This window comes from Helianthus annuus, chromosome 2 (genome assembly GCF_002127325.2).
Source record: "Helianthus annuus cultivar XRQ/B chromosome 2, HanXRQr2.0-SUNRISE, whole genome shotgun sequence".
Taxonomy (NCBI): Eukaryota; Viridiplantae; Streptophyta; class Magnoliopsida; order Asterales; family Asteraceae; genus Helianthus; species Helianthus annuus.
Genome location: NC_035434.2, coordinates 70772116 through 70796625, shown reverse-complemented (window position 1 = coordinate 70796625; position 24510 = coordinate 70772116). Strand labels below are relative to the sequence as shown.

General features: G+C 40.9%; 1 protein-coding gene across 1 annotated transcript; it reads left to right on the top strand.

The window, feature by feature from the left end:
- Positions 1-2683: 2683 nt before the first annotated feature.
- On the top strand, positions 2684-4953 carry LOC110917592. The gene is made up of 3 exons (XM_022162107.2): positions 2684-3091; positions 4160-4245; positions 4331-4953. Exons 1-3 carry the CDS (start codon positions 2746-2748, stop codon positions 4613-4615), a joined length of 717 nt encoding a protein of 238 aa, XP_022017799.1. The 5' UTR covers positions 2684-2745; the 3' UTR covers positions 4616-4953.
- Positions 4954-24510: the final 19557 nt, after the last annotated feature.

Below are 24510 nucleotides of genomic sequence, written 5' to 3'. Positions count from 1 at the left end.
AGCTCAAGCCCGACGTCACGACATTCCTCCGTCGTGCGTCCCAGAGTTCGACACGCGAAGCACGGATAGCTGAGAATGTTTCCCGCTTGACAGGTCATCATGACATCATCATGATGATGTCATGATGACGTCATACCATTGACTAAAATTCACATGCTTGAAAGAAATTGGTTTCATGTACGTGTAGAATGCATGTGGGCAGAAACACTTTTATTGGGCCTCTTTGTGTGGGCTGTTGTTTTAGTGGACCGAACCCTATAACCAATCACACAATTGTCTTATATATATTTGTAAGCAAATCACTTGTGTGGTCGGCGGTGCACACAAACAGACAAGGATAGCATACACTGATAAGAGAAGGAGTGTACAAGCAAGAACACGGAACCGAGTGAATTAGTGAGAGTTTGCAAGGATTATTTTGTAAACATTGATTTGTAACCGTTTCAAGTATTAATACATTGGTGTTAATCTTTGAGTCTTGGTTTCCTTCTCGTGTTCTTGTCGTGTTCAAATTCGGTTTGCATCTCCGGTTGGATTCCGCACAACCGGGTGTGTTTGTATAACAAGGTTTAAGGTTCGTCATCCTCCAAAGAGGGACCTACATAATTAATTAAGTAATCGTTTTGATTTAGTTTGGTATATGTGGTCTGAATATGACAAGGAAGTATTTAATCATATTTTCATTTGTTACAGTTATTAAAATTGTAAATTATATAAACATCAAAGTAAAAATTTCACATTTGTCCCAACGGGTATTTTTAAGAAATTAATGGGTATACCCGATACTCGCGGGTATGCCTGATACCCGACGGGTAACAGGCCAGGTATGGGACAAAGAATTACAACCGGGTACGGGCCTGGGATTACCAATACCTGGCCAAAACTCGGCCCATTGCCATTCCGAACCATGGCCTTAATTTTAAGAGTAAACTTCCGTTTTGCTCCCTGTGGTTTGGTCGTTTTAACGTTTTTGCCTCAATCCTTTAAAAACTACCATTTTGCTCCAACAATTTACTATGTTTTTTTCCGATTTGCTCCCCGCCTTTAACTCCATCAGAAATGATTGTTAAAAGTAAGGGTATTTTGGTAACTTTACACATAATGAGAAGGATATTTTGGTAATTTGACAAATAACAATTTAATTATTTATACTTAATCAATGAAATCATCTTTTATTCTCATCCCTGTCTCCCTCAACTCTTCTCTATCACCACAACCAACCACCATCAACCATACCATCACCACCAATCACAATCAGCCACCACTACACCACTGCCACCACTAATCTGACGGCCACCCGCCAGACCGTCACCACCACCTCACCCCGTCGGTTGAACCCTAACCTACCACCAACCGCCACTAGCAACCACCACCACCACCACAACCCCAAAAAAGCAAAGAAACGTTGGCCGAAAAAACCCCTCATACAAAGTTGTTGATGCCATGAAGCATATTGAACCTCTGGCCCAGACCCTTCCACGTCGGAACCCTAATTTCAAGTACAACCGTCATAGATCTGTTACAGATCTTATCTGAAATCGAACAGAGGTATGGAGAGATCTGTGTAAATAACAACCCCAAACCCATCTCTCTTTAGGGTTGCTCCGGCGAAGTTGCAGGTGATTGCCATTTTCATTGTTGCTTCCGTCGTTCGCTGGCCAGGTGACGGCAATATGGCTGTCGTTCAGAGCTACCGGCTGGCTGTCGAGATGGTGGCGAGGTGGGTTGTCATTGAATGCTACCGACGATGTTGGTGATGCTAATCGGCAGGTAGTGTTTGGTAGGTGGTGGTGTTATTCGGTGGCGGCTGATGGTATATACAAAGAGAGAGAGAGAGAGGGTCTGTTCAAAAAAGAAATAGAAAGATTGACTGAAAGAAATGTGAGGATATATTTTCGTAAATATTTATCTATAAAATTACTAAAATGCCCCCCTATAACATACATTTTGGATGGAGTTAAGGCCGTGGAGCAAACTGGCAACAAAACTGAAACGTCAAGGAGTAAAATGACTATTTTTAAAAGATAGGGGCAAAACATTTAAGACGACCAAACCACGGGAGCAAAACAGAACAACCAGTATGACTCAAAATAACACATTTCCCTTAAACAAAATTACAATAATAAATTGCAGTTGTACCTTAATAATAGAAACATGAATTTACATCGACATAGTTGGTAAACGGACAAGAAGCTGCGACGCTACCTTTTTTAAATCGGAATAATAAAAGCGTGAAAGTTCGGTCCGGTGTTTGTAACTGATCATAATTTCATTTTTCATTAATTAAAATCAAAACAGATCTATTAGTTTAGTATAATCTTAAATCTCTTTGAAATCCGCATAAATGCAAAACCAGAAGTTAATCATTAAATAATCCACACGGTTTATTGTAAAAATTTATAAATATACCTTGTTCGGTGAATCCGAATAATTGGATAATCTTGTGCACGTCTACTTATACATGTAGCACTTAATTAAGAGTTGACCAAACGTATTTTATGTCTCCAAATCTGCCTAAACACTTCAACGTACAACGTAGATCTGGATTTTCTCCACCAAATGATTTTATCCTAAATTCAACACTCATTATTAAATTAAAAAGACCAAAAAAAACCAACCTTACAGCTCTTTATGCTACCCACGATCATCAACATAGGACCCACCATTGAAAAAAAGGAGGTAGTTAACATCTATAAATCACTAAAAACGTGTTTGAATCTTCCATCAATCATAAGAGAATCGAAGATGAGGAGCAAACTGGGTGGGTTCAACTCGATGCGGACGCGTGTTCAAGTCCGTTCGCCATCACCGCGCCACAAGAAGTCTTATAGTTTGGGCCGGTTGAATGATGGTGTCAAGACAGTTGCTTTTTCGGGCAGCGAAAACAGCAGCGGAGAGCTGAATTTCGATATCAGCCGTGAGATGTCCAAGGAAGAAACCGCGACAAGCGACGACGGGTTGGGGAATAAGGTGATGGTGGTGGTTGATTCAAGTAACGAATCGAAAGGTGCACTTCAGTGGGCTCTTGATCATACTGTTCAAAATCAAGATACCATGATTCTCCTTCATGTTGCTGGTGCTTCAAAACTAGGTACTTAGTTGATTTTTTTTTTTTTTTTTTTTTTTTTTTTTTTTTTTTTTGTGGGTGTTAGTAAATTCATATTTCTGGTTACAAAAAATGTGTAAGATTGTAGATTATAGATTAATTATATAATAGTAGTATAAGTTTTAAAACAATATATAATGTTAAATGATGTATTTAGTCTAATAAATCCATTCCATCTATTTAATATTTTCTCAATAAACCAAGTTTTATGATTTAACCATATTTTTCACAAAACACTACTTTTTATCATAGTAAAAATGAAATAAAAAAAATATGTTAATCCTTACCAACTCGCTGTTGTCATCCATAACAACAAACATGCATTGACCATTAAACGAAATATATGTCCCGATAGTCCAAAGTCTCGATGGTGACATTTTAGTTAAAAACTAGTAATAAGACTCGCGCGCGTTGCGGCGCGGGTACTTCGCAAATATCGAACGGATTAGTCCAAGCGTTATGTGATGCGTTAACCATATGAAAACGCACATTTTGACGTATCCGATTGAACTCAATGTATCCTATAGTTGCATTGCGATTGGATCAAAACGTAATGTAAATCGAATTTATATCGTACAATCATAACGTATTATACGCGACCCAACTAACTCGAATTTATATCGTCAAGACAAAAACTCTCAAGGGGTCAAAGTGGCATTTACAAAGTTCATAAAAAGTTAAGTGATTAAACTAAGAAAGGGTAAAGATAATATTTGATAAAGTTTTGGGGTAAGAAGCAAACTATAACAAAGTTGGGCTGAAAATGAAACTATCATAAAGTTGGGGCATCAAAAGCAAACTATTTGTAAAATTGAGTAGTAGTTTATGGACTAAATTTACCATTTTACGAAACTTTGGAGGTACCAAAGTCAATGGGCTAAAATTGCAAAATCTTGAAAGTATGAGGAAGGGGGAGACAAAGCCGGTAGGGTTTCCATTGACTTTGTCTTTTAAGACTATTTAGTAATGTGTAATAGGTTAAAACTCCCATCTCTATAATTTGATAATTTGAATCATGAAAATCATTTTAGTTGGTTTTGTTTACGTTTGAAGGTTGTAAATCAAGTGGGGGAGTTAACCAAAGAATGTATGAACGTCTCTACTCCATGAAGAAAAATATTCAAATCAAGAGGCCCGAGGTATATATTATAAGAACTCTTGACATTTAAAATGTATGTTGTTGTGCAAGTTACAAAGTTTTAATTTTACCATTTTCGTCAAAAGGTGAAAGTTGAGATAGAAGCAAGACAAGGAAAGGAAAGGGGTCCAACGATAGTCGAAGCCGCGAAGCAAGAAAGAGCTTCATTGTTGGTTTTGGGTCAGCGAAAGCAGTCGATGATAAGGAGAATCCGAACAATGTGGGCAGGGAAGAGAAGCCAAAGCCGAGCAGTGGATTATTGCATTCAAAATGCTAATTGTATGACGATCGCAGTGAGGAGAAAGAACAAACGACATGGTGGTTATCTCATAACAACAAAGAGACACAAGAACTTTTGGCTTTTGGCTTAATCATGTGTTGAGTTCATATCAATATGAACATTTGTGAGCCTTTCGAGTTCGAATTTCATAGCAAAATGAAAATGGAAACTTTTGATTGAAACGGCAAAAGAATTACAGAAAAAAAAAAAATCAAGTGCATAAGAGTTAAATGACTCGTATTGCACTTTTTTCAGTTTGAATATGTAGGTTTGGTACTTTGTAATGTTTTGGATCGTCTATTCTGAACCTTGCCATCACTATCAGATTGGATTGAAGTATTTTGATAGATGTTTCGAAACCTTGCCAAGTATGTATTAATCAATGGTGAAGTCAGTTAGCAAAATAGACCAATAAATATCCGTTTTATATATAGGTTGTGATGTTGTTTTGTTAAAACGTCACAATACTTCATGAAAGAATGTATGTTTGGTGGTTAAAGAGTTTGCGGTTAATTATGATCATCGGTACCATGTTCGAGCTCGAAAAAACGTGTCCTTAAGCCTTAACGAAATTGGGTATTGGACTCATTAAAGGTTTAAACCTAATGGCAATAGGCTAATAACTAATCTAAACCCTAAAAATAGTTTTGTAAGTAAGTCAACTTTGGTGTTTGTATAAGTATACCCTATTAATTTATTTATTTTTACATTTACATATCCGATTTTTTTGGGGTGTACCTATTTGCACACCAAAATGCCTATTTGCACACCAAACCCTAGCTTTATATACGCTGCGTATAGACCCCTATACGTAGCGTATAGTCACATTTTTCAATTTCCAAGAGAATTTCTGATATGATGTGTGATTTTGTCCCTTTATTACGCCACGTATAGACTTATATACAACGTATATAAAGGTTTTTTTTAAGAAACATTGTGATATATTGTTTATCGTTTTAGCAAACTTTTATAATAAGTAATTTTTTAAAATTAAATATATAAAAAACATTGTTAATATTTTATCTTATAGTATAATATAGGTCTCGTATAGGCCTATGGATATACTATCGTATCATATAGTGTAGTATAAATCTCGTATAAGGCTTGTACATATAATATAATATTGTATCCTATCGTATCGTATAATGTAGTAAAAACATTGTTAGGTATTCTATCGTATAGTATATAATATAGGTCTCGTATAGGCCTATGGATGTAGTATCGTATCATATAGTGTAGTATAAATCTCGTATATGCTTATACGTGTAATATAATATTGTATCCTATCCTATCTTATCGTATAGTGTAGTATAAGTCATGTATAGGCATATATGTGTAGTATCGTCTCGTATATGCCTATAGGTGTAGTATCGTCTCGTCTCGTATAGGCCTATAGGTGTAGTATCGTATAGTATCTTATCATATGGTGTAGTATAATTCTTGTATAGGTCCCGTATAGGCTTATAGGTCTCGTATAGGCCTATGGATGTAGTATACGTCCCACGTCGGCCTATAGATGTAGTATAGGTCCCGTAGAGACCTATAGGTGTAGTATAGGTCCCGTATATGCCTACGATACTACATCTATAGTTCTATACAAGCCTTATACTATATTTATTGTATTATAATGATTAATGTTGTATAGAAAAGTTTGTAAGAAATACTTACTTTTTAATTTATTTAAAATAGAAAACTTATTTTTTATAAAACTTTTCTAAAATGATTAATATTGTCTAAATGTTTCTAAAAAAAAACCTTTATATACGCTGTGTATAGACCTATACGTAGCATATATAAAGGGTCAAAAACACAACTTTACCCCTGATTTGGGTTGCGTATAGCCCCCAATTCAGGGGTAAAATGGTCTGCTAACCCTTTATATACGCTGCGTAGGGTCAAAAAGACCATTTTACCCCTGGAGTAGGGGCTATACGCAGCCTAAAGCAAGGGTAAAATGGGTGTTTTGACCCATTATATATGTTGCGTATAAACCTATACGCGGCATATATAGAGGGTGGTTTTCTTAACCCCAAATTTGTGGTAAAATTGTGTGGCAAAATGGGTTTTTTGACCCTTTATATATGCTGCATATAGACATATACGCAACATATATAAAGGGTCAAAAAACCCATTTTACCCCTGCTTTGAGCTCCTTATAGCCTCCAATTTAGGGGTAAAATGCTCTCTTTGACCATTTATATAGGTCGTGTATAGGCCTATACACTGCGTATAGGAAAAAAGACCATTTTACCCTTGGATTTGGGGCTATACACAGCCTAAAGCAGGGGTAAATTTGTGTTGTTGACCCTTTATATATGCTGCGTATAGGTCTATACGCAACATATATAAAGGTTTTTTTAGGAAACAATGATATACATTATTTATTGTTTTAGCAAAGTTCTATTATAAGTACTTTAAAAAAACATTTATAAGTATCGTATAGTATAAGTCTAGTATAAACCTCATATAGACCTCGTATTGGCCTATGGATGTAGTATCATTTCGTATCGTATCGTATCGTATCATATAGTGTATAGTATAAGTCTCGTATGGGTTTGGTATGTGCCTATAAGTCTATACGAGACCTAAACTACATCTATTGGCCTATAAAGGACTTATGATACACCTATAGGCTTATACAGGTGTTGTATGGTATCCTATAGTATCGTATTGTATTGCATCGTATCGTATCGTATAATGTATAGTATAAGTCTCGTATAGGTTCCCTACAGGTTTGGTATGTGCGTATAGGCCTATACGGGACCTAAACTACACCTCTAGGCCTATAAAGGACTTATGATACACCTAGAAGCTTATACGGGTGTTGTATGGTATCCTATAGCATCCTATCATATTACATCGTTCCGTATCGTATAGTGTATAGTATAAGTCTCGTATAGGTTCCCTATAGGTCTTGTATATGCCTATAGGCCTACACGGTACCTAAACCACACCTATAGTCCTATACTACACCTATAGGCCTATACGGGTGTTATATCGTATCCTATAGTATCATATCGTATCTTATCGTATAGTGTAGTATAAGTCCCTTATAGGTCTTGTATATGCCCACGATACTAGATTTATAGTTCTATAAACAAGTTTGTAAGAAATACTTACTTTTTTATTTATGAAAAATAGAAAACTTATTTTTAATAAAAGTTTGCCAAAATGATTATTATTGTCTAAATGTTTCTAAAAAAACCTTTATATACGCTGCGTATAGACCTATACGCAGCATATAGGAACAGGCAGATCAGAACTGACATCAGTCAGGCACTGATTGTTATGCAAACCTATACGCTGCATATAGACCTATACGCAGCGTATATAAACCCTAAAGTGTGCAAATAGCCACTCAAGGTGTGCCAATAGTTTGAGCCTTTTTTTTTAAATAACGTGCCCTAAAAAGTATCGGGCCCTGGCCAGTGGTCCTCCCAACCCACCCTAAGGGCCGGCCATGCAACCACTAATGGTGGTTTATGTCAACAGTAACCTAAGTTTCTTGTGATCACATAGTTACTTTAATCCATAGCTACTTCTCATTACTATTGATCACATGGTTGTTGTCGATCAAGCGGTCATTTTCCAATTCAAAAACCGGTTAGATCCTTAAACAAAGTGAATTATTTTTTTTTTTGTAAAAAGAATAGATAGGTTGAGGACTTGAGGGTATCTTCAAACATTAACATGCAAATAACTATATTTTATCATTCTTTCACATCTCTCTCTCTCTCTCTCTCTCTCTGAGATGTGGTTCTTTCTTTTAATGGCAAACTAACCTACTTTCAAATACTTATATACCACCTTTTTCACGGGTTATGTGACACCCCAGGAAAACCAGGAAAACCACGCAACTTAACTAGCTTCCTCAGTAACCACGTGCTAAATTTCGGGACGAAATTTTCTTAACAGGGGGAGAATGTGACAACCCTCATAATTACATGTATCCGTACGATTTATTAATGTTAAATAGAGTGCTTGATGACTGTGCTGAATTACTTAACTGCTTTCTGAGTACTGCGACATACTTACATGTGCTTTTAACATACTAGTATTGTGCAGAAAATTGACTAAATGGTCCTGAATGTTTTCCTATATGTTAGGAATTGAAAGTGTTACAAAAAGATATACATAGGACACTATATGGAATAACTTAGCACTTTAACGGAATGGTATCCAACCGAACAACCGGACATTACCCGGGACACCTAAATATTACAAGAAACATTGCTTAATTATTTCTTGGCTAGTCATGATCCCCATACACCATAACACCCCCTAAATATCAACTAACTAATATATGAAATCATATTACTTGGAATTGAACTTACTCTTACTATCTAGTAACAAAATTTACATAACCCCCCCCCCCAACCGATTTCGGTCCCAAGGGACCCACACAAGATCTCCACCATACTCCTTAGATTTATTTCTATTTTATATTGGATAGCTTGCTTGTTGATATGAACAAAATATAGTAAAGGATCATTATAAGTATGGCCACCATCCTTTCATATCTTTCATAAGATTACACCCACTCCTTCACTCTCCTCTCTCTCCCTCTCGACCACACCATAACTGCCACCATCATCACCATTTCACCACCACATTCATCCATTTTCTAAGCTTCATTCAAGTGTTGGAAGAAGGATCAAAGGTGCTTGAAGTTGTAGATCATCAAGAGCTTTCATATATGACTTTCATCATTCACTTTCACTATCTTTTCACTAGAGATTCTTCCCTAGCCTTTGAGCTAGTTGTAAGTCTTTGATCTACCTTAGTTCACTCTATTTTGTGTAGTTAAAAGGATGTAGTATGATGAATATCACAAGAACACTAAAAGGGTTAAACAAGAAACATGAACATAAGGTTTACATAAAGATGAAATGTGATGAAGTGATGTTAGTATGAAGTTGTTTTGATTTTGTTGTTGATTACCTGATGATTTTCTTGTTAATATTGATGTTAAATGTCGTTGTTGATCACTAAACATGATAACGGAACAAATAAAACTTGCGTTAGAACACTATAAGCTGAAAACAGCTTCTGTCCGAACATTTACGGCCAACTTCAGTTGGCTGTAAACAGGTCGATATTTAATGAAAAACTGATTTTCTTGAGTCTATAACGTGCTATTTCGAAATACGGTTCTAATGGCACTGGAATTATAATTTTTAGACTTCGTTTGCTATTTTTAAAGGGGTCGTTTTTCACAGCAGCAAAAGCTGCATTTTTACTGCTGAAAATATGTGTTATGTTTTTCGTCATAACTTCAAATCTAGGTAGAATTAGGTCATGAAATTTGTACTGTAGATGGACACTGATGTCGTTGTAATTCTCCCACTGGAATTTCGTCAATCGGACTCACGATGAATTTTAAATGAACTTTCCGTGGACTGTAGTCAGAAAGTGACGAATCTGATTGCAGTCTGGTAAGTGATTTTTTTATAAAATATTGGTAATGAATTGGATCCCGATATTTTTACACAATAATATTTGGATCGTTTAAGACCTTCTGTAAAAAGTTGGGAATTTTTGGGGTAAGTTAACGATTTTATTAAAATGCCCGAAAACAGCCCAGTTTTGGATATTAAAGCTGAAATGACATAAGTAGTAATTTGCATGTCTAAATATCGAGTATGTTATCTGAGGATGATCTAACATGTTATATGTCAATGAAAGTGTTATGTGCAATGTCGTAGGTTTGCTTATGAATAGGAATAGATGGGGAAGTTTATATGGGCATGAACCATTAAAGTGATTGCATGTTATGTGGTAGATGCATGTAGGAATTTAGTGCTTATTTGAAGTCACTAATAAACTAAGTGGTAATCATACTAGGACATGATTGGCCAACCTTGACTGTTAGCTATTTTTGAGAGTCAAACCGAGCAACCAAAGGTGAGTTCACACACTTTCTAAGGCATGGGATTCCCGGTGGTTGGGAATGGGTTAGAGAATTAAAAAGGAACCTACATATCCTCCTTGGGTAGAATATGTACCGCCATCCTCCATAGGTAGGATGCCAATAATAATCCTGCGTATTCTCCTTGGGTAGAATACGTATGTTCGTCCTCATTGGGTAGGACAACAACTTTAAAACTTACTAGACAAAACTCTATCATAAATTCCCTCATTTTATATCGACTTAATCACTGAGGCCAATGGCGAGCGGGTCATTAGTTAATAGCGCTATTAGGTTTAACAAACCTCACACCGTGCCGTTCGGACGGGCGTGTACTAATGGACTATGGCAAACTGTCAATGATGATAGACATTGATGTAGGGCACAACTATTGTTCGTCAGTTGTCGATATCTTAACGGTCTAGTAGTTCACATGGGGAAGCCCCCACTGATTATGGATATGGTTTGGGTAATAAAGAAGGAACTGGTTAATCATACTTTCAACTATGGGGTAACCCCCATGGCAATTAAGCCAACGAAAGACAAACCATGTTTTCGGAAACAACTTAAAACTATACAACCAACCGTGAACTCGCTCAACTTTGTTGTTGACCCGTTGTTACATGCCTTACAGGTCGCTAGATGCTTATGGAGCTTGCACGAGGAGGAGGTCGTTGTGGGATATGGATTGTTATGTCCCGTGCTTAATATTTAATCCTTATGAACCTATTAAACTTACGTTTTGAACTTTAAACTTATGAACTATGAACTTATGTTTTAGACTTACGTTTTATGCTTCCGCTGTTAACTTAAGGTCGGTTACCTTCTTTAGGTCACCAATTATATTGTGGTTGGTTTTATTTACTTAATTACGTTGTTCAATATGATTGGTGGCTCGATCCTGGTCATGTCACGCCTCCAAGTGGTGATATTCCGCATGGTGGATTTTGGGGGTGTGATAGATTGGTATCAGAGCCATTGGTTATAGTGAACTTGGTTTTAAAAAGGGGGAAAGCTTTTTGATAAAACCAGACTATAACTTGTACAGTGCTCAACGATCCACAACGACGCTTCGCTCCACGTGCAAGGCTCAACACACTAGGTGGTATGATTTAAGTTTATATTTCTTACTTGTTAGATTACTTTTGTCTGGTGTGGTGTTTATTGTGTGATTATTTAGAGTAGTAGCATGCTGTCTATTAGCCCTACTGCGTTCTTTATGATACGCAATTGTTTACTTGAAATTTGACATGTGGTGGTCAAATTCTTTTTTGATTTCTCGTCACCCCGCTACGACAATTGTTTATGCATTCTATCTGTTTACACGCTTAACTCGATATGACGTCACCATTTGACCCTCCGTACATTTGGTTTGTACGTCAACATTCACGAAGACCAGACCTAGAACAAATGAACTCGGGGTTAGGAGAACTATACCCACACATCCCTATTGACAAACTTTGTCATATCCACCAGTCGTCGTTACCAGAAACGAAGCAGCCACAGTTATACGCGTTTGCTGTTTTGCAACTCGCAACCCTACCAACCAAATTCTGTTTTGAATATGTGATGTACTTCCGTGACCGTGATGCAACGAACTTCCCTATTTGTGTCGTACCGCCACACCTCACTACTAGAATTGCTTCTAAGCAACAGATTACTTGGTCGAATTCTTCTGTTATTGGTGGACCCCTGTTTTCGCTTGATTCTTCACATGAACATCATTAATTCCTTGTTTCTTCGATTGGCAAGTGATTTAACGAAACGCCAACAACCATACCATGATTTTCACTGATCACAAGACTACCTTATCAGCCTGTTGGATGGTTTATTAGCTCTCTCGTATACCCAACTCAGTGAATGAATACCATTACTGGTGAAATAGTCTTCAGGCCATTTAGGATGGAGATATGGATCACTCAACCCACCGGCGAACATGATAATTTATACGTCTACCTGAGACGTACTTCAGTTTCATGATAGTTTTTCCCAAATATGCGGGATCTTTGCACTAGCTCTTGCACCGACACATGATTTTTGATTAGCGATACGTCCAATTTCTACCATTGACTTAGATCAAACCATCACTCTTTTACCACAGTGACATTATGTTCTCGCTACTCCATGTTGAGATACTGAAACGAACACGCACTCGCTTAGAGAATTTGGAAGGCTCGACCTTCGAACATTAGTGATTACTTCTTGAAACCTTGAGGGTGGTGATGTATGGATACGATCATACTCTCTTGAACTCGTTTTCGCGTCTTTCCTTTGGAACCTCACGACTACGCAGACGTATTTTGGATTCATTCGCACAACCCAAGGAACTCTTCCTAACTTGGTTGCTTACTTGATGAATCACAAACCCACCTAAGTTCATGGATTCAGGTGAATTGTTCCTCCTTCGCATATGGGCGAGTCCGACGACTTTTGATGGAAGTCTCAGTGAATCTTAACACTACACACTTTTACGACAATCATGCTGCTATGTTGAATTCTTGTTCTGATTGATTTGACCCCGCGACAACTATATTCGATCAACGACATACTTTATCCTAACTATACCCAACTTGCGTACAACCAGCTGTACCTTCGACATCAGGTAAACCCCTGCTAGGGATTATTAAACGCTTATCCATCGATTACGGCTACCCTTCTCATGTTTCCCCACCCATACACGTTATACTTTTGAACCCTACGATCTTAAAAGTATTCCCCGCGGACACTCGCTTGGACAAGTTACGCTCTACGAACGTTACTCAGTGAGCATTGGGGCCATGAACATGTTGATACCCCTAGGTACTTTTCCTTGATCTTGATACGACCGATATGGATCCTCAGACGTGATAGATGTGTCCCTTGTTTTCTTTGACGACATCCAAACCCACTTGAAGAACTGTCCTCGCAACTACAAGAGCTCTTGGACAAGGGTTTTATTCGCCCTAGCTCTTCGCCTTGGAGAACTCCAGTGTTATTTGTAAGGAAGAAAGACGGTACCTTCAGAATGTGTATTGACTACCACGAACTCAACAAGGTGACCGTGAAGAATCGTTATCCTCTCCCACGCATTGATGACTTATTCGACCAGTTGCAAGGGTCGAGTTTCTATTCCAAGATTGATCTGAGATCAGATTACCATCAACTGAGAGTCCGAGACAAGGATGTCCCTAGAACAGCATTCAGAACTCGTTACGGCCATTACGAGTTTCTGGTTATGCCATTCGGATTGACGAATGCACCCACGGTCTTCATGGATCTCATGAACCGAGTGTGCAAACCTTACGTGGATAAGTTTGTCATAGTGTTCATCAACGATATCCTGATCTATTCGAAGAGTCAGGAAGAACACGAGCGACACCTGAGAACTTATTTTGGAACTCCTTCGAACAGAGCAGTTGTATGCCAAGTTTTCGGAATGTGACTTTTGGCTTCGCGAAGTCCACTTCCTAGGCCATGTGGTAAACCAGGATGGGATTCATGTTGATCCATCCAAGGTTGACTCGATCAAAAACAGGCCTGCACCCCGCACACCAACAGAAATCCGCCAATTCTTGGGTTTGGCAGGATATTACAGAAGGTTCATCAAGGATTTCTCAAAGATTGTGCAACCTCTCACCTCATTGACTTAGAAGGGTGTCACCTATCGTTGGGGTGGTGCGCAGGAATCCGCATTTCAGCACTAAAAAGATAGACTTTGTAGCGTGCCTATCCTCTCATTTCCTGAGGGCACAGATGATTTTGTGGTTTATTGCGACGCTTCCATCCAAGGACTTGGTTGCGTGTTGATGCAATGTGACAAGGTCATTGCCTACGCATCGCGCCAACTTAAAGTTCACGAAAGGAACTACACTACGCACGACTTGGAATTGGGAGCAGTTGTTTTCGCACTTAAGATATGGAGACATTACTTGCACGGTACTGTCACACCCCCAAAATCCCACACGCGGAGTACCACCGCTTGGGAGCGTGACATGACCAGGATCAAGCCACCAATCACATTGAACATGTAATTATATAGTAAAAGTTATCCATCAATACGAAAGGTGTTTATCGAAACCAACATAGTTAAGTATAGCGGAAGCATTAATGTAAAAACCCAATCATAAGTATTAATGTATGAAATGACACAAGTAATCACGATCCATTTGCCCACAACGACCTGCTCCTCCTTGTGCAAGCTCCATAATGTACCTAAGGTCCTGCAAGGCATGCAGCAGATAATCAACAACTAGTTGAGCGAGTTCACAGAAAGTAAGTTCATAACAGTAATGCGTAAGTTCATCTAATGGGGGCTTCCCATGCAAGTATATACTACTAGTGGGGGATTCCCACATTTATCCTTAATAATGGGGGCTTCCCATTATGGTACTTACTAGACTATTTGCAACCATGTGTTCTTCTTAAATCGAGAACAGGAATACGTACTAGGTCACGCAGGATTTACGTGAGTGCCCTTCCCCGAGGACAGTGGTACGCGTGGGGTTTACGTAGGATTTACGTAAGTGTCCTTCCGACTTGGAAGACAGTAGTGGGTATTAGGTTACGTAGGATTTACGTAAGTGTCCTCCCGACCCGGGAGACAATGGTAGATACTAGTTTACGTAGGTTTTACGTAAGTGTCCTGACTATCCTGAGGACGATGGTCTATAGTCTAGTGATTGCGTAAGTACGAGTAATCATTCCATATCAAACATTCCAACCCAATTCCCAACCCGGGAATCCCATGCCTTGGCTGTGTGAACTCACCTTGGTTTGCTCGGCAGATACACAAAAAGAAGAGGGTTCTTGAACTAAGGGTGGTCAACCACGTCCTAACAGGGTTACCACACACAAGTCAGGTTTTGACTCAAGTAATGCACGTATGTATCACATAAGCTAGCAGATAACGTGCACGTAATAGTCATGGCAAACATGCAACATAAGTTAACGAGCATAACATATCCAACTTGTGAAATTAGGAATTGGCCCAATATTAGTATAAGTGATTCAACAACATGTGCGGCCCAATATTATAACCATATGAACTTGTGCGGTCCGGCTGGTGTTGTGCGATCGGACAAGCCCAGTCCAATTTACCCTCCGGCCCAACAGTTTAACTAGGCTTACCACTTGTGCGATCCAATTAACCTTGTGCGGTTCGGACGATTTGTACGACCCGGACGGTTTGTGCGACCCGGACAGATGTGCGACTAGGATTGGGCTTAAGGCCCAATAGTAAAACAGTTTAGGTGATTCGTGTGTGGCCCAAGATCTAGTGCGATCGGCACTGTCTTGTGCGATCCATGAGATCTTGTGCGATCATGCAGTATGACGTAGTACACTGTGCTTATCCATTTGTACATAGCTTGTGCGATGCTATATGAGTGTCCGGCTTGTGCAATTGGATCAGGTCCTTTATAACCTGATCATGTGCGACCGGGTGGAACATGTGCGACTAGACCCCCTTGTGCGACCCGAAGCCTTGTACGAGTGGGCCTCTTGTGCGACTAGGGGGCCTTGTGTGATTCGTAACAAACTTCCAGATATCATGCCATCGGTTACAATCAATTAATAGTTTCCTTATCTATTTTTATCAATTAACCAATTTCCAACCATCCGATTAGCCTACCATCGATCAAACAAAGCAAATCATCAACCGATCCATACGAAGCCTAATCATAACCAAATCATGAACTATCCTCATAACACTTACACATATTATCACGGTTCATAATCTTGATTACTAGCATGAATTTACTACTATAACAATTTCACAAATCATTCGCACAAGGACTCGTTACAGCCGATTAATATAATGTTCGGTTCTAATTCTAACTCATGTAGTTCAAATCGTATGAACATCATCAGGTATGCATGTAAGCTGATTATCAAGAACACTATATATCATTAATTAGCAACATCCAATCTAACATTATCATACAACAATCTGAATATATAGCATGGTGGCCGATTAACATCTCTTATGCTTAAACATCATACATACAATACTAAATCATTTAATCAAATCGTGAAGTCATAACATATTCATAACACACTAATCATAAGGCACTAACCGATTAGGATAAGATGAGAGCGATCCGAATCACAAGCTTCGAGAGAGGGAGTTGTGGCTGCCGTCGAGTTTAGAGAGGAGAGAAAGAGAGTAGGGTTTCTTTGTGTGTGTGAGGTGATTGTAACAATTGAGGGTACATGAGTGTTTACACATTTAAGAGGAGTGGGCCGAGCCCAACTTGTTGGCCTATGGGTCCGCGTACAAGCCACACGGCCCAAGGAGGTTTGTGCGATCGAGAGAGGATTGTGCGATTTGTGTGGTTTGGACTCGATTAACATACATACATACACATATTACACAATGCACATAACAAACACATCCTTAAATAATATATTTCACATAAGCACGTAGCGTTACAAGATAGGTCTAAATTACGAGTTGTCACATTATCCCCAACTAAAAAGAAATTTCATCCCGAAATTTGGTACGCACTCACTGAGGAAGCTAGGTAAGTTATATCGTTCACTGGTTTTCCTGGGGTGTCACATCCTCCCCCCGTTGATCTGGAATTTCGTCCCGAAATTCCGCAGTAGGAGCTTCAGCCTCAGCAGTGGTTGCATTGGTTCCGAATAACTGGGGGTACTTTTCTGTCATCCTGTCTTCGCGTTCCCAGGTGTACTCTGGGCCACGTTTGGAGTTCCAACGTACTCGAACAAGAGGGATTCTCTTGTTTTTGAGGACATTTACATCCCGGTCCGTGATTTCTACAGGTTCTTCGACGAACTGCAACCGCTCGTCGATAGTGAGTTCCTTAAAAGGAATTATGAGGGTCTCATCTGACAGGCACTTTTTCAGATTCGACACGTGAAAGACATTGTGAACTGCACCGAGTTCAGCTGGTAGGTTCAACTTGTAGGCCACCTTGCCTATTTTCTCAATGATCTCGAATGGTCCGACGTACCGCGGATTTAGTTTGCCCCGTTTGCCAAAACGTACCACACCCTTCCAGGGTGAGACTTTAAGTAAAACCCGGTCCCCGACCTGAAATTCCAATGGCTTTCTACGCTTGTCCGCGTAGGCTTTCTGACGGTCGCGTGCGGCCGCCATGCGTTGTCGTATCTGTGCTATCTTCTCCGTGGCGTCCACTACAATCTCTGGACCCGTAATCTGACTATCGCCCACCTCTGCCCAACAGAGAGGTGACCGGCATTTACGTCCGTACAATGCCTCGAATGGAGCGGCTTGTATGCTGGTGTGATAACTGTTATTGTATGAGAACTCCACCAAAGGGAGGTGTTTTTCCCAACCGTTGCCGAAATCAATAACGCATGCCCGAAGCATGTCTTCAAGAGTTTGAATCGTTCGCTCAGACTGCCCATCCTTCTGAGGATGATATGCTGTGCTCATGTCTAATCGTGAGCCGAAAGATTTGTGCATCGCTTGCCATAGTTCCGACGTGAATCGTGCATCGCGATCCGAAATGATGGATGTGGGCACCCCGTGCCTCGAAACAACTTCTTTAAGATAGACGTCTGCGAGAGTGGAGAACTTATCCGTTTCCTTTATAGCCAGGAAGTGTGCAGACTTGGTGAGTCGATCCACGATCACCCATATGGTATCATTCCCCCGCTGGGATCTAGGTAGGCCTGTAACGAAATCCATGGAAATTTCTTCCCATTTCCATTGAGGTATCTTAGGCTGCTGAAGTAGGCCCGCTGGTTTCTGGTATTCAACCTTGACTCTCGCACAGGTCAAGCATTTTCCAACGTATGTAGCGATGTGGGCCTTCATGCTAGGCCACCATTATGTTGTTCTGATGTCGTGATACATCTTGTCCGACCCTGGATGTACCGAGTAGCGAGACTTGTGAGCTTCGTCCATTACCAGCTCGCGTAAACCGCCATAAAGTGGGACCCAAATACGCCCCGTTACATAGTAGGCGCCGTCTTCCTTCTGTTCTAATCGTTGCCTTGAGCCGCGTAGGGCTTCAGCTTTGACATTTTCGGGTTTCAATGCTTCTACCTGAGCATCTCGTATCTGTGTAGGAAGGCTAGACTGAATCGTAAGCTGTAGCGCTCGCACGCGCCGTGGTAGAGTGTCTTTCGGACTGAGGGCATCAGCCACAACGTTGGCTTTGCCTGGATGGTACTTGATGGCGCATTCGTAATCGTTCAGTAGTTCAACCCATCGTCGTTGACGCATGTTCAAATCCTTCTGCTTAAGAATATGCTCGAGACTCCTGTGATCGGTGTAAATCGTGCACCTGGTACCGTACAGGTAGTGTCGCCATATCTTAAGCGCGAAGACAACAACTCCCAGCTCTAAATCGTGCGTCGTGTAGTTCCGTTCGTGAATCTTAAGTTGGCGTGAAGCGTAAGCAATAACCTTATCCCGTTGCATCAATACACATCCAAGACCCTGGATGGATGCATCACAATATACTATGAAATCATCCGTGCCCTCTGGCAATGAGAGGATAGGTGCACTGCAAAGTCTATCCTTTAAGTGCTGGAAAGCAGTCTCCTGGGGCTCTCCCCAGCGATAGGTGACACCCTTCTGTGTCAGTAACGTAAGTGGCTGAGCAATCTTTGAGAAATCCTTAATAAACCGTCTGTAGTACCCCGCCAAACCCAAAAATTGGCGTATTTCCGTTGGCGTACGTGGTGCAGGCCAGTTTCTAATCGAATCTACCTTGGATGGATCGACATGGATCCCATCCTTGTTCACTACGTGGCCTAGAAAAAGGACTTCACGAAGCCAGAAGTCGCATTTCGAAAACTTAGCGTATAGTTGTTCCTTCCGTAGGAGTTCCAAAATAAGACGTAAGTGCTGCTCGTGTTCCTCCTGACTCTTGGAGTAGATCAGAACGTCGTCGATGAAGACAATGACGAACTTGTCAAGATAGGGTTTGCACACCCTATTCATAAGGTCCATAAATACGGCAGGCGCGTTCGTCAACCCGAACGGCATGACAAGAAACTCGTAGTGGCCGTAGCGAGTTCTGAATGCTGTTTTGGAGACGTCCTCCTCCCGGACTCTCAGTTGATGATAACCTGACCTCAGGTCTATCTTCGAATAGTAGCACGACCCTTGCAACTGGTCGAATAAATCATCTATGCGTGGAAGAGGATAACGGTTCTTCACCGTCACCTTGTTGAGTTCACGGTAGTCGATGCACATCCTGAAGGTACCATCCTTCTTTTTCACGAAAAGTACTGGAGCTCCCCATGGCGAAGAGCTTGGACAAATGAAGCCCTTTTCCAAGAGCTCTTGTAGCTGCTTTGACAGTTCCTCCAATTCTGATGGAGCTAGACGATATGGTGCGCGAGCTATGGGTGCTGCTCCTAAAGCGAGCTCGATTTGAAATTCGACCTGACGGTGAGGCAGTAAGCCAGGTAAATCTTCAGGAAACACCTGAGGGTAGTCGCGTACAACTGGAATGTCTTCCAATTTCTTTTCCTTCACTGATGCATCCGAAACGAGTGCCAAGATTGCGGTGTGACCCTTCCGCAGACACTTCTGAGCCTTTAAGAAAGAGATGATGCCTACCACTGCACCACTCCTGTCACCTTGAACTTCGAGGGGTTCTTGACCAGAACGTGGAATACGAATGATCTTCTCACTGCATAAGATCTCTGCCTGATGTTGGGATAACCAATCCATCCCAATAACGATATCAAAACTTCCCAAAGATATGGGAATAAGGTCGATCGAGAAAACTTGACCGGTTAAGACGATACTACAACCCCTGACTATCTGCGTAGCTTCTAAACTCTTACCATTAGCTAGTTCTACGACGTGTTTGGTGGTTAGAGGTGTTGATGTACGTTTTAACAATTTACTAGCTTTCACCGAAATATAACTTGTATCCGCACCCGAATCAAATAAAACAGTAACATAAATATCATCGAGGAGAAACTTACCCATAACTACGTTGGGATCGTTCACTGCGTCACCTCGACCTAGCACAAAAGCGCGTCCCCTAGCTTCGTTGCCATTATTGTTGTTGTTTCCACCGTTGTTGTGCCCGTTGCCCTGGTTATTGTTGTTGTTGCGGTTCTGGTTCTGGTTCAACTGAGGACAATCGCGTTTGTAATGACCTTCTGCCCCACACTGGAAATATCCCCGATTTCCACGCTGTGGCTGCTGCTGCTGTGGGTTTTGTGGAGCTGGTTGTTGCGGTTGCTGGTTCTGATTTGCAGGTCGTGGGCTCCTACAGTCTTTGGCCTCGTGTCCCATCTTGAGACATCTTTGACAACGACCCTTGTTGCACTGGCCGCTGTGATGTCTGTTGCAGTTGTGACACTTGGGGTGAAACCCTTGATACCTTCTCTGTCTATGACCACCAGAGGATTGCTGACTAGGACTCTGGTAGTGGTCAGTCTTTTGTTGCTGAGCTTGAGATTGAACTGTTGCTGAACCTTTGCTAGAATCCCCATCCCACTTTCTTTTGTTGTCACTGGGTGTAGTGGGAGTAGCGGCTGAAGTGGTAGCACTGATGCGTTTGGGCAACTTGTTCTGTTCCACCGCCTGATCCGTGAGGCGATGAGCAAGGCGCTGGATGTCTTGGATATTGTCGAGGTTAGCCGATGTAACATGGCTCTGAATTTCTGAGGCTAGACCCTTGAGGTACAACTCGATGCGTTTGATGGGAGGGTCTACCATGGTAGGACACAAAATAGCCAGTTCGTTCGATCGCTTCGTGTAAGCTTCTATCTCTGACCCCGTCATCTTCAAGTGATAAAACTCATTCTACAACTTGTGGATATCATCCCTTGTGCAGTACTCACGCTTGATAAGTTCCTTGAATTCGTTCCAGGGTGTGGCGTTAGCAGCTGCCAACCCTAAGATCTGAACTTGGGCGTTCCACCAAGTTAGTGCTATTCCTTCTAGCGTGCCAGTGGCGTATTTCACCCTGCGAGCCTCAGGGCATTCACACATCTCGAACACTGACTCCAGCTTCTCAAACCAGTGGAGGAGTCCCACTGCCCCCTCTGTGCCGCTGAAAGTACTTGGATGACAGTCCATGAAGTTCTTAAAGGTGCAAACTTGCTGCTGCGCTGGTTGACCTATTGTGTACGAATAGGGCAAAGTTTAAATACAAGGGCTAGTTTAGGAGTGTAGGATCTAAAGATCCTAGTGTAAGTTATGACTACAGGATATACTACCTGCTTGAGCAGCTGCAAGTGCCGCAGCAACTTGAGCTTGAACGAGAGCCTCTAGCTGGGCTTGTGTCATGTTAATTCGTCCAGACATGATCTTCATAGTAAAAGTAACGTAAGTGAGAGTGGTTCGCGAATAGGGCGATGACAGAAAAGCGTAAGCACGTAGGTATTCTCATGTAATAAAGTCATGTGTATCTAAACGTAATGCGAGCAAAGTTCTATGAAGTTCTAGCATGCAGGTAATAATCATAAACCTTATTACCTAGGATGTCGAGTCTTGCACGTGGAGCGAAGCGTCGTTGTGGATCGTTGAGAGCACTGTTCGGGTTATAGTCTGGTTTTAATAAAAATGTTTTCCCATATTAAAACCAAGTTCTCTATAACCAATGGCTCTGATACCAATCTGTCACACCCCCAAAATCCCACACGCGGAGTACCACCACTTGGGAGCGTGACATAACCAGGATCAAGCCACCAATCATATTGAACATGTAATTATATAGTAAAAGTTATCCATCAATACGAAATGTGTTTATCAAAACCAACATAGTTAAGTATAGCGGAAGCATTAATGTAAAAACCCAATCATAAGTATTAATGTATGAAATGACACAAGTAATCACGATCCATTTGCCCACAACGACCTGCTCCTCCTTGTGCAAGCTCCATAATGTACCTAAGGTCCTGCAAGGCATGCAGCAGATAATCAACAACTAGTTGAGCGAGTTCACAGAAAGTAAGTTCATAACAGTAATGCGTAAGTTCATCTAATGGGGGCTTCCCATGCAAGTATATACTACTAGTGGGGGATTCCCACATTTATCCTTAATAATGGGGGCTTCCCATTATGGTACTTACTAGACTATTTGCAACCATGTGTTCTTCTTAAATCGAGAACAGGAATACGTACTAGGTCACGCAGGATTTACGTGAGTGCCCTTCCCCGAGGACAGTGGTACGCGTGGGGTTTACGTAGGATTTACGTAAGTGTCCTTCCGACCCGGAAGACAGTAGTGGGTATTAGGTTACGTAGGATTTACGTAAGTGTCCTCCCGACCCGGGAGACAATGGTAGATACTAGTTTACGTAGGTTTTACGTAAGTGTCCTGACTATCCTGAGGACGATGGTCTATAGTCTAGTGATTGCGTAAGTACGAGTAATCATTCCATATCAAACATTCCAACCCAATTCCCAACCCGGGAATCCCATGCCTTGGCTGTGTGAACTCTCCTTGGTTTGCTCGGCAGATACACAAAAAGAAGAGGGTTCTTGAACTAAGGGTGGTCAACCACGTCCTAGCACGTATATATCACATAAGCTAGCAGATAACGTGCACGTAATAGTCATGGCAAACATGCAACATAAGTTAACGAGCATAACATATCCAACTTGTGAAATTAGGAATTGGCCCAATATTAGTATAAGTGATTCAACAACATGTGCGGCCCAATATTATAACCCATATGAACTTGTGCGGTCCGGCTGGTGTTGTGCGATCGGACAAGCCCAGTCCAATTTACCCTCCGGCCCAACAGTTTAACTAAGCTTACCACTTGTGCGATCCAATTAACCTTGTGCGGTTCGGACGATTTGTACGACCCGGACGGTTTGTGCGACCCGGACAGATGTGCGACTAGGATTGGGCTTAAGGCCCAATAGTAAAACAGTTTAGGTGATTCGTGTGTGGCCCAAGATCTTGTGCGATCGGCACTGTCTTGTGCGATCCATGAGATCTTGTGCGATCATGCAGTATGACGTAGTACACTGTGCTTATCCATTTATACATAGCTTGTGCGATGCTATATGAGTGTCCAGCTTGTGCGATTGGATCAGGTCCTTTATAACCTGATCATGTGCGACCGGGTGGAACATGTGCGACTGGACCCCCTTGTGCGACCCGAAGCCTTGTACGAGTGGGCCTCTTGTGCGACTAGGGGGCCTTGTGTGATTCGTAACAAACTTCTAGATATCATGCCATCGGTTACAATCAATTAATAGTTTCCTTATCTATTTTTATCAATTAACCAATTTCCAACCATCCGATTAGCCTACCATCGATCAAACAAAGCAAATCATCAACCGATCCATAGGAACCCTAATCATAACCAAATCATGAACGATCCTCATAACACTTACACATATTATCACGGTTCATAATCTTGATTACTAGCATGAATTTACTACTATAACAATTTCACAAATCATTCGCACAAGGACTCGTTACAGCCGATTAATATAATGTTCGGTTCTAATTCTAACTCATGTAGTTCAAATCGTATGAACATCATCAGGTATGCATGTAAGCCGATTATCAAGAACACTATATATCATTAATTAGCAACATCCAATCTAACATTATCATACAACAATCTGAATATATAGCATGGTGGCCGATTAACATCTCTTATGCTTAAACATCATACATACAATACTAAATCATTTAATCAAATCGTGAAGTCATAACATATTCATAACACACTAATCATAAGGCACTAACCGATTAGGATAAGATGAGAGCGATCCGAATCATAAGCTTCGAGAGAGGGAGTTGTGGCTGCCGTCGAGTTTAGAGAGGAGAGAAAGAGAGTAGGGTTTCTTTGTGTGTGTGAGGTGATTGTAACAATTGAGGGTACATGAGTGTTTACACATTTAAGAGGAGTGGGCCGAGCCCAACTTGTTGGCCTATGGGTCCGCGTACAAGCCACACGGCCCAAGGAGGTTTGTGCGATCGAGAGAGGATTGTGCGATTTGTGTGGTTTGGACTCGATTAACATACATACATACACATATTACACAATGCACATAACAAACACATCCTTAAATAATATATTTCACATAAGCACGTAGCGTTACAAGATAGGTCTAAATTACGAGGTGTCACAGGTACCAAGTGCACCATTTACACCAATCACAGAAGTCT

Excerpts from the sequence above, each read along its gene's own strand:
- LOC110917592 (XM_022162107.2), top strand. The coding sequence starts at position 2,746 with ATGAGGAGCAAACTGGGTGGGTTCAACTCGATGCGGACGCGTGTTCAA. Across the intron at positions 3,092-4,159 it reads TGCTGGTGCTTCAAAACTAG|GTTGTAAATCAAGTGGGGGA; the intron begins GTACTTAGTTGA and ends TTACGTTTGAAG. Across the intron at positions 4,246-4,330 it reads TTCAAATCAAGAGGCCCGAG|GTGAAAGTTGAGATAGAAGC; the intron begins GTATATATTATA and ends TTTCGTCAAAAG.